The 14,087-nt window shown below is 44.1% G+C and overlaps 1 protein-coding gene across 3 annotated transcripts in view; it reads right to left on the bottom strand.

Annotated features, from left to right (window-relative positions):
* Positions 1-14,087, bottom strand: part of ELAVL4 (ELAV like RNA binding protein 4) — a 106,811-nt gene that overhangs the window by 22,901 nt on the left and 69,823 nt on the right. For all 3 annotated transcript variants that reach the window (XM_075539738.1, XM_075539739.1, XM_075539740.1), the window contains one exon: positions 4,236-4,339. In XM_075539738.1, the coding sequence (XP_075395853.1) occupies positions 4,236-4,339 (104 nt within the window). The remainder of the gene's footprint in view (positions 1-4,235; positions 4,340-14,087) is intronic.

The following is a 14,087-nucleotide window of genomic DNA, read 5'->3' as shown; positions in this document are numbered from 1 at the left end:
CTTTGCACGCTCTCTCCAGGTCAAGTGCTGAAGAGCGGTGTGGCTCTGGGCAAGGCACTTCACTCTCTGTGCATGATCTCCAAGATAAGGAGTGAGAACCAGTGCTGCCACGTCCTACCAAATAAGTTAGCATCTAGAGATGCTGCCTCTGCAGTCGCCATCCACACCAGCCTTCTGTGGCTAACAGACATCCATTGGTGCCTTGTCTGCCTTGGTGCTCAGAGGGCGAGTGCTCAGGGTGCATGCTCCTGGAGGACAGATACCTGGCCCTGTCTGCTGCACGGGCTCAGTATTCATATGCAGTCATATTATGTCTCCCTTCTAAAAAAACCCCAAACCAAACTCACTGGCCTCGAGTCACTTCTGATGTAAAGCGATCCTATAGGGTAGGGTAGAACTGCCCCTGTGGGTTTCCAAGACTGTTAATTCTTTGCAAGAGTAGAAAGCCTCATCTTTCTCTTGCAGAGAGGCAGGTGGTTTCAAACTGCTGACTCATAGCCGCCTACGTAACCAGGGTCTCCATGTCTCCCTTTGTACAGGCAAAATAAATATCGCTTCACAGAGGACCATCATCTGGGGTGCCTTGTATGAGTAGGCGCTGCCTGTTAGCGTCCAGCCCTGCACTGAGTGCATTTAAATCTAAGTTTGAAGTTCTTTTTGCCCTACCCAGCTACATAATGCTTGAGGAACACTAGTGGCATAATGGTTACAAACTGGGCTTGAAGGTCAGTAGTTCAAAACCACTAGCTGCTCCGTGGGAGAAAGATGGGGCTTTCTATTCCTATAAAACAGTGGTTCTCAACCTTCCTGATGCCGCGGCCCATTAATACAGTTGCTCATGTGGTGACCCCTAACCATAAAATTGTTTTCATTGATACTTCATAATTGTAATTTTGCTACTGCTATGAATTGGGCGACCCCTGTGAAAGGGATGTTCTACCCCCCAAAGGGGCCGCAACCCACAGGTTGAGAACCACTGCTATAAAGAGTTATGGTCTCAGAAACTCGCAGGGCTGCTCTATCCTGTCCTCCAGGGCTGCTATGAGCAGGCATCGACTCAATGGCAGTGAGTTTGTTTTGGTGACATAATGCTTCGGAATTTTTGAATTGGTTGTCAATTGTTATAAATTGGGGGATTTAGTATTTTTTAAAACAAATCTAGATTTCTATTTCCCTTGAATAACTGGAAGAGCTGGCAACATTCTGGGCTTAAAAACGCAGGGGTATCTGCTCTCTCCAGCTCCCCACAGCCTCCACCACTCCTCCAGGCTTCCCAGAAACATGCCTGAATCTAGTCTTTAGACACGGGCTTTCCCTTCACAGCTTAGGAATTCAGTTTGCCCACACCTATTTTGTTTGTTACATTTAAAGCACCCTTGGCTATCCAATCGATGATGACTCATAGAGACTTGACAGAACCGAGTTGAATGGCACCCTGAGTCCCTAAGGCTGGAGTCTTTCTGGGAGCAGACTCTCACATCTTTCTCCCATGGAGCCGATGGTGAATTCAAATCACTGGCCTTTATAGTGAGCAACCCAAGGGCTTTAACCAGGGTGCCCGAGGGCTCCCTTTCATTACCAGCACCCCAGAAATGCTGCAGAAATGAGGGCAGGAGAGACAAACCTAAGTGAAGCTTGCAAACATGTCTGAAGTGGTTCTGGGAAAATCCCTGGATTGCATGACTTTAAAGAAGGAATTGTTTCTCCCCCACCCCCGACCCCCTCCCCACCCCACAAATAAGGCAGGTTATCCAATCCTACTTGAGAGTCAGAGTAAAGAGATGAATCTCATGTCACTTATCAAAGCAAACGGAAGCAGAAGACATAAACACCGGCTTGAATGGCAAAAAAGCAATTTTAAGAAATTAATAAATGATGAGACTATTAACAGCAGACAAAAAGGAGTTGCTTCCCATCCCCCACCTTTAATAATGACTTTTACCTTAAACACAGTGTCCCTTTAGGAAAGGGAAGAAGAGTTAATAAAAGGACCTATCACTCAAACTTAATTTTTCGTATGGCAAATAAACTGCTTTAATGAAAGGCCCGAAATTCCCAGGTTTGCACATTAAATTTTCATTCGTAGTAGAGAATGGAAATTATTGATTCAGCCGTGGCATCATGCATTTTGAATCCTACAGTGCCTCAGAAGCCCATGATACTGCCGGGTGCAAATGTGTTGGCAGCATTTAGATGCAGGGTGGGTGAGGGGATGGGGAATAGGGAGAGAGATAAGGGACGGAAGCAGAGTGGCTCTTCCCAGAAAGAAAATAATCAATGCTCCTTGTCTCTAAGACAAAGCACTTAGACAAAGCACCATTTCTGATGGGATGATGGGCCAGGGGATGCATTAGGAGACAGAGAAGCCTGGTCCACTCAGTCTTTGGAAAGAAACAAAACCAAACCCAAGGGACTCATGAAATACTTAAAATAACAAGAACAGAATGGATGGCTGATGATTTGAACCGAAACCCTTTGGGGAAGAGTTTAGGTTTCAAGGAAACTGTAGAAGTGAGGTGGGGGAGGGCATCTTGCTCACTTCAAGGTCAAAGGAGGAGTAAATGTCTGATAGTCAATGTTAAACTAGATAGCACAAAAAAAAATCAATCAAATCCACAAATACAGCTCTCAGCCTGGTGAGGTCCCTTCAGAGTCAACTGACACAAGTGCCCCATCTTTACTTACAGCATAAAAGTAGGTATGGTTCTCCTTTGAAAGAAATTAATCATCTCCTCTCGGGGTCGTGTACCCCATAATTATACAACTCGATTATTTCCCCCTTAGAGAATGTGTCTAAACTGATCAAAAGCCAAGGCAAGAGGCAGCTTGCATCAGGGCCGTCTGGGGGCTTTGTGTGGTATCAAATCAGGGAAAGAAAGCAATCATCTTCAGAAATAAGCTAAACTTGGTTGCAGAAGTACAGCTGCTCCAAACAGGAGAAGGAGGAAGGAAGCAAGCAAAGATAATCACAGAACTTATTGCCCAAAGAAAGGACTTTTGTTCTGTTTTCGTTTTGATTACCTCCCTGCTAAGAGGATCGTAGATAGGTGATCTCCTCAGTTAGTCTAGATGCTGGGAAAGTCTCTCATTGGGCTAAAAAGTTCTGGCTTTGTGTTTTAGACTCTGAGAGCTGGTGCCATCTATAGATTTCCATTCTGGGAGAGGCTTCTCTTTTGTCCTACTTTGCGTCAGACCTGCTGTCGTGAGGATAAGCGCGCCCAGGAGACACTTCCCTGCGGTTTAATAGGCTATGAAGGATGGGACTCATTAATTGGCTGGCAGCTGCCCTCAAACAGGACGCTGCCTGGAGGTGGGGGGAAAAGGGGAAGGAGTCTGAGGAGAGGGCAGGCTTCATCCAGGAGAACATCACAGCCCCCCCCCCCCCAGGGGGCTCTCAAGCAAACAGTGCCATCTCCTGAAGGTTCATCACGCCAAGAAGTCTGAACCAAGAGCGACACTCAGCCTCAGAAACCTCCATGGGTAGGAGCAAGCTCTGGGTAACTGTGCTCCACCCCCTGTACCCCCCCCCCCCCACCAAGTTAAAAACAAACCCTCCTGAGGTATTATCTACTGGGCTGGCTGATTGCTGGAATGCTCCTCCCTCTGTAGCTCCTTTACTATGTTCCCATCCATTTTATAGTACCCACCACTATGACACAATTACCTTTACTTATAGCTATTGTTTCCTTTTAGAGTATTTGCTAGGAGGGTCCTCTTTACCTGAAGGGAAGCCCGACCTTGCCAATCTGGCACATAAGCCTTCCTGCCTTGGCCCAGGTCTACTTCCCCATCCCCACCTTTTCCCATTACCTCCTCAATCACAACGAGGCTGCACTAGAATTATTTGCCATGTTTCTTTGCATTTTCACAGCTGTGCACGCACTATTTCCTCTGTCTCAAGCTGCTTCCCTGCCTTGCCTTCTTCCCTTGGCTCAGTGCTGGCCATTTCTGCAGACTTAGGTTCACAGGCCCTCTTTGGTCTGGTAGTCATTCTCGATACCCATCTACGCCTTGGGATGGAGCTCCCACCGCTCTTGGTCCTTCCCTTCACCTTAGCGACTATTCCGCCTTTCTTTAGGGGTCTGTGCCTCACATTTCGTGCAGGTGGACGGTAAATGGTCTTTGACCAGAGAAAGAGCACACTACTAGCTGGGGCTCAGGCAGGGTTTATTAGATCAAAGGGATGACATGTAACCATTGTCTCCCCAGTGAGGAGGCAGCACATCACTTCTTACCTTTATGGTTTTGGTCTGGAGTCTGAGTCCATTTAAAGTGTTGATGGCTTTCTCGGCATCCTTTGGATCAATATAGTTAACAAATCCATACCCTAAACTCTGTCCTGTGGAAAAACAGTAAAAGAGGAGAGAGACAAAACAAGACTCAGTATGTTTTTAAGAGACACCACTGTCCATTGCAGAGTCAAAACTCTCTTCTTTGTATACACCAGCGGCTCACGTGTCCACATGGTTAGGTTCCAAAGACGAGGTCATTACGTGAAAACTCAGTTGTACGCAAAAACCGAGGATGATCTCATCAGATCACTAAGTGGAAGAGGATGACACCATTACCTGACTGCCAAATGACATCAGCGCATAACTGAGACTCATGGTCACTGAGACTCAGGGCCCAGTCGGGTTGACACGTGACCTTAATCAGCAGAGCCAGCATTGCTCTCACCTAGCCCCTTGGCGTCCACTATTGTTTTTAATGAGCACAGTGGTCGGGGCGTAGATTTTTACTATTGTTGTACACGTGAACTGCTGCGTAACTAGATAGCTGGTCAGTGAGGAGGAGAGGGGTGTGTGCGTTTCTAGTGTATTTTGGTACTACCCCGAGGGGGAAAGCTTTCTAAGTCTTGCGTCTTTCACTCCGGCCTGCCTCTAACCTCATCGAGCTGCCTGAGCTGGGAATGAGTAAGGCCATCGTCTCTCTGGCCATGTCAGCCACACCTGTGGAGTAGGCACATCCGCAGGGCGAGATTTGAAAGAACACAGAAATAGCACGTGTGACTTGTTAGGACAGGCTTGACCTGGAAGCCCAGGGAGTTTGGAGAGAAGCTGTGTGAGTTTGGAGAGAAGTCATTTAACCTCCGGGTTTTCTCCTCTATCTCTGTTCCGGACATTACAACATTCACCTTAGACAGATGTGAAAGAGTTACGGGAGCTATTGCTTACAAAATGCCTACAGGGCCTAGCGCAGAGTAAATCTCAACACCCAAACGAATGGATGAAACAAAACAAAAACCAAACTCACTGCCATCACAGTGACTCACAGAGACCCTGTGGCACAGGATAGAACGGCCCCAGTGGGTTTCTGAGATTGTAACTCTTTACAGGAATAGAAAGCCACGTCTTTCTCCTGAGGAGTGGCTGGTGGTTTCAAACTTCTGACCTCGTGGTAGCAGCCCAATGTGTAACCACTATACCATCAGAGCTCCTGTAGAAGTTAGTAGGCACTCAGTCAAAGATAGCAAAGCTATATTCAGGACTAAAATGAGAGCAGTGCTGGACAGAGAAGCTGTCTGTTGCCTCAGTCTTGCCAGCCACACCCACACTTAGAGGGCTGCTGCGGGACCTGAACGGCAACTGGAGACAGTTATAGTGAAGGAAGCAGGCATGGCCAGAATTTTAAGCGGTTGCTACAAATCATTCCGTGCCCTCATTATCCCACTAGGCAAAGGAATATATATATATATATCAACAAAACAAAACAAAACACCCCCCAAAAAGACTGCTATTTGAACCAGGGAGCTCTTAACACAAAGAGGAGAGTGCAAGCAATTTCTGCACAGAGGATTTAGCTGCTTTCGGTGGGGATGGCATCAACATGTCTGCAAAGAGAGGTTGCAAGTGACAGGCCCCCCCCACCCCACCCCAGTGAAATAAAAATAATGTGCTTGCGATCGTGCCACTGATTATAAATAGTCCATCAGCTCTGCCATGTGTCATCAGCCAGAAATATCATTAGGAAACTTTACATTTTCTGACATACCCTTTAAGAAACAAAGTTGGGTGGCTGCAAAAACCAGCTTGAACTTCCCAGGCAATGTTATTGATTTGTGGGCGGCAGCAGAGCCGAAGGGGAGGAAAATGACAGGACGTCACATGTCAGTAAAGACTGATTACATAAAGTTCTCTTTGGAGTACCGGGGCCAGGCCTGGGAGACAATACAGCAAAAAGTCTGCCATGTCCTGGTGACAGGAGCCCATTTCAGCAGCCAAAAAAGCTTTCCAACAGCTTCTGTTTTGCTGGTGAATGTCTGTGTTTGTGTTGGTTGTAGGAGGGAGCCTGGGAAAACAAGTTGGGTTCTGGATCAGAAAATGGGGGACTTGATGGGATGGAGACAAAGAGAATCAGGAGGAAATCCACAACCACATTTGTCCCCCAAAATGGGAAGCCCCCAAAGCCAACACTTTCCCCTTTGAGTTGGTAGAAAGGCACAGTAAGGCTAGGAAAGAAGGGGGGCAAACTTTGCCAAATATGCCCTTCACCAGCCAGAATTAGTGAGAGAAGGGGGTTGGGACAACATGGGGGACATCTGGCTGCAGGGCCCTCTGGTCCGGTTCACTGTGCCTGTGTGCTGGGTGAGGGCAGGATGTGTGCGCGCGTGCACTTGCTCACGCATTATGTGAGAGAGAGTGTGTGCGCGGTGTCTGTGAATCCCAGGACCATGCCACATGTTCTAAGAAACTCCATTTTGCAAATACAAAAATACGCAAGTCTAATTTCATTGGTTTAAAAATCCCATTTATCCTAGATTCGGCTCTACCTCATCAAGCCTAACTAAATTCATCTCATTAAATCCATTTTCATCCTGCACATTCCTCAGCCACGTTTACCTCATATACAAGAGAAACTTGAAGCATGGTTGCACACAAATATTTTTATGATTGCTTCTTTTAAACAGTCATGCACCAAGGTGAGCTGCTTTAAAGGGCATTTTTTAAAGCAATTATCTCAATGACACACCTTACGTATGAGGGCTAGGAAAGTGGTCAATCTATCAAGTCTAATTTAATTTGTGGGAAATGAAAATGAAAACAGGGAAAAAGATGAACCAAGCACGTACCACTTAACTATAAACATTAGACCCAACTCATAATGGAATAGTTCCTGATCCATCATCCTGATCACACTTGCTTGCTGTGCATGTGCTCTGACAGACTATCCTTTCTAAAACTAGACACCTGTTTATTGAAATCTAAAATAAATACCATGCCCATGCTCGTTACATTCTGTTGTTTTTATCTTTGTTTGAGACCATTACTTCCAAGGGGAAAAATACACACATTCAAGCCCAGGGAAATGGTTTCAGTCCTAGAAAGGTTCTGAAGGTCAAATGAGTGAAGGGGCCCTGGCCAGCAAGAGGTCTCACCTCAGTCACCTGCCTGTATCAGCTGTAAGCCCACCAACACCTCAGTACCTGCCTGCAATTAGTATGACTGTGCTGTCGCCACCTGCTCTAGGTTTATAGAGAGGCTGCATTTAACATCAAGAATGAGAATACTTTGGGGGCAAACTAAAAGCCAGATGAACATCATTTCAGAAAGGAAGGAGACAAAAATGACTTGAGATTCTCCTTGTTATAAAATCATGAACTGCAAACTCTGAAATAGAAAGCTGCATTGAATGAGAGGAAAGCAGAGGGAGAAAAACTGACCCAAGAATGGAAACATAGGAGATAAACTGGCAGCCCAGTGACATGACCTGGAGTTAGCTCAATTCATACCCAGTCTTTCTTCTCCCCACCATAGGGGTCCACCATGCCTAATAGAAAATTCTCTATGGATCCAAACTACTCTCTTTTAAAACATTCTACAGCACCAAACCCAAATCCAACCCATTGCTGTCCAGTAGAACTGCCCTAGAGGATTTCCATGGCTGTAAATCTTTACAGAAGCAAGCAGACTGCCACTTAGTTCTCCCTTGAGTGGTGAGAGCTGAGCATGTAACCACTGCACTGGAAAGGTGCTTTCTGAGAACATTTGAAACCCAAATCAAACCCGACCCACTGCCATTGAGATGATTTTGGTCCATAGCAACCTTATAGGACAGAGTAGAACTGCTCGTTGGGGTTTCGGAGACTATAAATCTTCATGGGATCAGACAGTCTCATCTTTTTCCCACAGAGCAACTGATGCGTAGGAACCTCCGACCTTGTGGTTAGGAGCCCAACAAGCTACAGTGCTAGAGAGGATTAAATGCCTAGGTAGAAAATATAAAAACTCAAGTCTCCTTTGCTAAACGGTTTCAGTAGTGGGAGAGTGTAAAATGATGAAAAATTTTAATTCAGGTGTTTATATACTGGTGGTGAGTTTTGGATTTTCAGTTCTGCATTTCAATGCACTTAGAAAATATAGATGAAACACATTCACAGAGAATACCAACACTATTTCCATGGGGACAAAGAAAGCTGCCATGCTGGGAGGGCTCAGGGGACCCAGTCTAGAGCCTAGAGCTAAGGGTGTGTGTGTGTGGATCTGCATTCCAGAAATTAATAAGGTCTTTTTATTCCTTTTGCTTTCCACCCAAATCACTATCTTCTCTCTTTATCACCAGCACCAAAGATTTTATTATATAGGTATGGAAGCAGTATTAGTAGACCAGAAAATTGGAATAAACTTTATTTCCCACCAATTCATGGATTTACTTTGATAAGTTGACAAATAAAGTAATTAAATCACAGAGCTTGTGTTTTGGAATCAAGTTAGTGTTTTTTGAATCATCTTTACTGAAACAGTAAAATTTTACATAATAAAGACTGTCTTCAAGATTCAGAAACTATCATGAAGCGAAGGTGACCTACAATTCTTTTCTTTGTCTGGTTCCTACTGTGCTTGCCAGCAGGTCATGCCAGCAGGTCAGACGGAGGGGTCCCCAGCTACTATGCCTGGGCAGAGAATGCATTCTGGGCAGTTTGAGATGGAAGCTGATAATTCAGAATGTGGTTTTCAAGGGAAAACTGTTATACCACAATGGTTACATTTTAACCATTGTATTTTGGATTTAACCAGGTTCTTACTTTTAATAAGCTGTTGCTAAATCTGAACCTGAATATTTCTGTTTGTGTAACACACACACACACACACACACACACACACACACACACACATACATCCTCTTACTACAAGACGGCAACAAGCTTCAGACTGCTTCCTTTTCATCGATTCTGTCCCATCTGATTATCTCAACAACCCTAGTAAAAGAGTCGCCATTCTACAGATGTAGACACCCACCAAAGATCAAAGAAAATGGGGTCTAATCTAGTCTAGTTCGGAGGTCTGCAACGCCCCCCTAACCCCCTGCCAATCCGTAGATTAAATAGGCTTGATGGGTCATAAAGCTGTCACAACTACCTAACTCTGTCCACAGCATGAAAGCAGCCATATGAAATATGTAACTGAATGAATGCAGCTGTGTTCCAAAATAATTTATTCAGAAAAAGAGGTAGCAGGCTGGATTTGGCTCTGAGGTATGCTTTGCTAACCATGTTCTAGATCTTTTGGCTCCAAATCAATTATCTTTTTTCTTAACCAAAATTACTCCATTTGAACGAACATTTTCTAATATTCAGTGGCTCCGAAATATCTCAAAGAGGCTTTTCTGGATCATTTTAGAAAAAATAAGTTATCTCCCCTCAAACAGAAACATCCTCCCTATTTACTTCCAATTAAGTGAATTCTGATTTATGGTGACTCTATGATGCAGATTAGAACTTTTCCAGTGGTTTCTGAGGCTGAAAGCGGCATCTTTCTCCCAAGGTGCAGCTCGTGAACCACCAGCCTTGTGGCCAGCAGTCCAACTCATCAGCCTCAAATATTTAACACAACTCATGTGCTAAAAATATTTATTTACTCAAAATCTAGAAAGTGTTGAGATCATAGGTGAGTACAACCTTTCAAGTTTTAAAATTTGTTCTGGAAAACAATGTGTTTTCCCTTGCCTTTGGGGTGTTGGGGACAGAGAAGCCGTCCCCTAACAAGGCTAGCTGGAAAGGACCTCAGCACGGCTGCACCGCCAACCTGCATACCTTGCTCTTTCTCTCTTCAAAACCAGTCCTCCTCTAGAAACCTACCAGCCGTCCTGTCCCCTCTCATCTGCCAAGCCCCCAGGGGGCAGCCAGATGGGTAGCTGCTGCTGATGAAAACCTCGGAGTTGAGTAAGGAGTTTTTGTGGATGCTAGAACCCCTAGCACAGGCTAAAATTCCGTTTTCAGAGCACATGATCAAATCCCCAGTCACCTCCAGATCACCTGTGTGGCAGTAATCCACACACGAGGTTAATTACAGCCAGCTCTAAATCCCAGGACTCCTCCCTGCCAGACCTGAGATTCCGCCTCTGCTGCCCGCGGCCTCGGTATCTACAGGAACACACACTCAACAGTGGGCCAGAGAGTGGGCTGGCACTGTATCTGCATATCAGCGTGTGTGTCCATAAGCCAGGCTTGCTGTATAACCCTGGTGAAGTCATTTAAGCTTCATCAGCCTACTCCTTTATCTGGAAAAATGGGGATAAGCCCTTAATCCTCACAATCATAGGATCACTGTGAGGATTAACTATATTAAGATGTGGAATAAAAGCAGCTACAATTTATTTGTTGCCTACTTTGTGCCAAGAATGGTGATAAGTGCCCTGCTAACATTACCTCGTTTAATCCTCTGTGAAAGGGAAATCAGGGGTCCATTTTACAGACAAGGAGGCTGAGGTGAACCAAAATGAAATAACCTTCCCAAAGTCAGCCAGTCAGTGGGAGTGGGGGCTGGGTTTGGAATGAACCCAGGAATGCAGGAGTTCCAGCTCCTCTCCCTCTGCACCAGGTGGTCTCTCTGCAGACCTTCTGGCACAGGGCAAGCACTCAGGACAACTCACTCACCCCACACTAGGGCCCCTTCCCTTGTTTAACACCAACTGAGGGTGCCTTCAGGACTGAAGCACCCAGGGCTCTGGTCTCTCCCATCCCACCCCTGTGAGTATTTTTATGCACTGTTGGTCATCCGGGGTCTTGGCTATTCTGCTAGTAAAGTTAAAGGAACTTCGCTGAGCCCTAGTTTCTGGTAAAATTACACATCCAATCTCTAGTAGCAGGGAAGGGAAGTTTTGATAGGAAAGCTCTCAGAATTTTGATTTCCACTCCCTCTCCCTGGCCCCCCCCCCAACACAAAGCTTTGACCTCTGCCTTGCCTCTTTGTGCTTCATTACTCTAATCTGTAAAATGGGATTCATAATGTTTTTCAAGGAGTTAGTAAGAGTATTAAAAGTGATAGTGCATACAAAGTGCCTGGCAGATAACAGATGCTCCATAGATGCTGATTCTCTTTCTCCCCAACCCTAGAGTCCATTAGATACTGCCTTACATGATTGTCTATGTGGATGTATTTGCTCAGTGAGGTCCCAACCTCCCTGATGACAAAGAATGTTTTAATGGTTCTCCTTTAGAACCAGAGAATGTAATATGCATTAAGCATATAAAGTCTCCCTATATCTTGCACCTATCAAATGCTAGATACTATAGGGGAGGAAGCAAAATGACCAAAAATTAGTCCTGTCTTCAGGCGATTTATTATACAGATGGGGGAACACAGACATGAGAAAAATTATCTTGCTAGGTACTACTGAATGGGTTCTGACTCATGGCAAGCCCAAGTAGAATATAAAACACTGCCCAGTCCAATGCCATCCTCACACTTGGTGAGATGTTTGTAGCCACTGTGCCAGTTTCTCTTTTGAGGGCCCTCCTCGTTTTGCTGACCTTCTATTTTACCAAACATGATGTCTTTCTACAGGGACTGGCTCCTCTTGATGATATGTCCAATACACGAGACAAAGTCTTACCATTTTCACTTTTGAAAAATACTGTATATAATCGAGTATAAACTGACCCAAGTATCAGCCTAATTTTACCACCAAACTGCATTAAAAATGTGCTGAAAAACTCGGCTTATACATGAGTATATACAGTATTCTGCTTGTACTTCTTCCATCACAGATTTGTTTGTTCATCCAGCCATATAGTATATATAATATTCTTTACCAATATTATAATTGAAAGGCATCAATACTTCTCTGATATTTCTTATTCATTGTCCATCTTTTGAGTGTTTATGGGGTGACTGAAAATACTATGGCTTGGATCAGGCACACCTTAGTTCTCAATCTAGCATCTTAGCTTTTTAACACTAAAGAAATCTTTGCAACAGATTTGCCGAGTGCAAAAGTCATTTGAATACAGACTGCTGCTTCCTGGGGAATTCAAGTAAATCCATGAAACCCTCGACAACTTCAATTTTTTCTCAACTTATTGTAGTGCGGCTTTTTGGCCCAGCTGTGATGATCTTTGTTTTCTTTATCTTGAGGTGTGATCCATATTGAAGACCCATCGTGTTTGATGTTCGTTGGTAAGTTCTTCGAGCCCTCTTTGCTTTCAGCAAGCCAGGTTTTGCCATTTGTATATAACAGGTCATGAGTACATCTCCCTCCAATAGCGAAGCCGTGTTCTTTTCACACAGCCCAGCTTCTCACACTTTTGTTGGGCAGAGACGCTGAATAAGTGTAGGGAAAGGATGCAGTTCTGACATGCACCACTCTCCTGATTCAAAACCATGCAGTATCTCCTTGTTTGGGTCAAGTCTATCTCTTGGTCTATGCATAGGTTCCACATGAACACAAGTAAGTGTTACTGAATTCCCATTCTTTGCAACGTTATTCATAATTTGCTATGATCCACACAAGTAATTTTGCATAGTCAATAAAACATAGATAAACACTGCTTTTCTATCTTCTGTTTTCAACCAAGATCCATCTGAAGTCAGCGATGATATACCTTGTTTTAAATTCTCTTTTGAATTCAACTAGAATTTCTCTTGATATACCACTGTAATTGATTTTGAATTCTCTTCAGCAAAATTTTACTTGCATGTGATACTAATGATATTTTCTGTTAATTCACCATTTTTGGAATGGGCACATACATGCAGTACTTGGCTGGCCAGATAGCTGTCTCGGAATAAGACAATTTGGGAATTTCTTGGGCACAGAAAAATGAGTACTCCAGTGCTGCATTCATTTGTTGACACATTCCAGTTGGTATTTCATCAATTCCTGGAGCTGTGTTTTCCACCAATGCCTTTGGTGTAGCGTGAGCTTCTTTCTTCAGAACTCCCAGTCTTGACCACCTCGTGAAGTGGACTAACAGTGACTGGCTCTTTTCAGTGCAGTGATCCTATGTGTTCCTTTCGTCATCTTTTGATGTTTTCTGTTTCATTCGAGATTTTGCCCACAGAGTTCTTCAACATTTCAACTCAAATTTTGATTCTTCTTCTTTTTGTGTGTGTTCTAATGTCATTCCTTTGATAGGGAGCCCTATGAAGCTTCTATTCTGTCCTCAGAACCCATAAAAAATGTCATTTCTATGAAACTGATCGTATTCTGCTCTGTGAGAATGATGCTCAAATTCTTCTCTGTTCATATATATACACCTATGAAAGAAAAATCTCAGGTTTATTTATTATTATTTGCTGGGCTACAATTGGTTATTAAGAACTTCTGAGAGTGTTCTTCCACAGAACATTAATGACCCAAAGCTAGATGTGGAATGACATCAGACAGCATATATGAAGAAATGAAAAGGTCATTAAAAAGACAGGAAGGAAAGAAAATATCAAAAATGGCTGTCAAAATAGATTCTGAAACTTGCTCTTGAACACAGCAAGGTAGCAGGAGTGAAAGGGAAAGATCCCCATGTGAGAGTACTGGACTGAAGATTTCAAAAGGCAGCTCGAGAAGACAAAGTGCCGCATTATAATACAAGAAAGACTTGGGGTTGGCAAACTACAGGGGAAGAACATGCTGGCGTTTCCCAATGACTAATTACAGGCCAGCAAAAACAAGAAACATACCGGAGAGTTATCTTAAAGCTCTCTATATTACTCAATCCATAATTAAATGTTTAAAAAGGTTTATTTAGGAACAGAGAGAAAGGGGAGACTGATTCTGACTGAGTAAGGGCAAGTGTCTTAGAGGTAGAGATATCTGAAATAGACTTCGAAGCCAGAGTGGACATTCATAAGGTTCCCTTATACCAGGGATGA

This window comes from Tenrec ecaudatus, chromosome 1 (genome assembly GCF_050624435.1).
Source record: "Tenrec ecaudatus isolate mTenEca1 chromosome 1, mTenEca1.hap1, whole genome shotgun sequence".
NCBI classification, from domain to species: Eukaryota; Metazoa; Chordata; class Mammalia; order Afrosoricida; family Tenrecidae; genus Tenrec; species Tenrec ecaudatus.
This window is presented reverse-complemented; position numbering and strand designations above follow the sequence as displayed.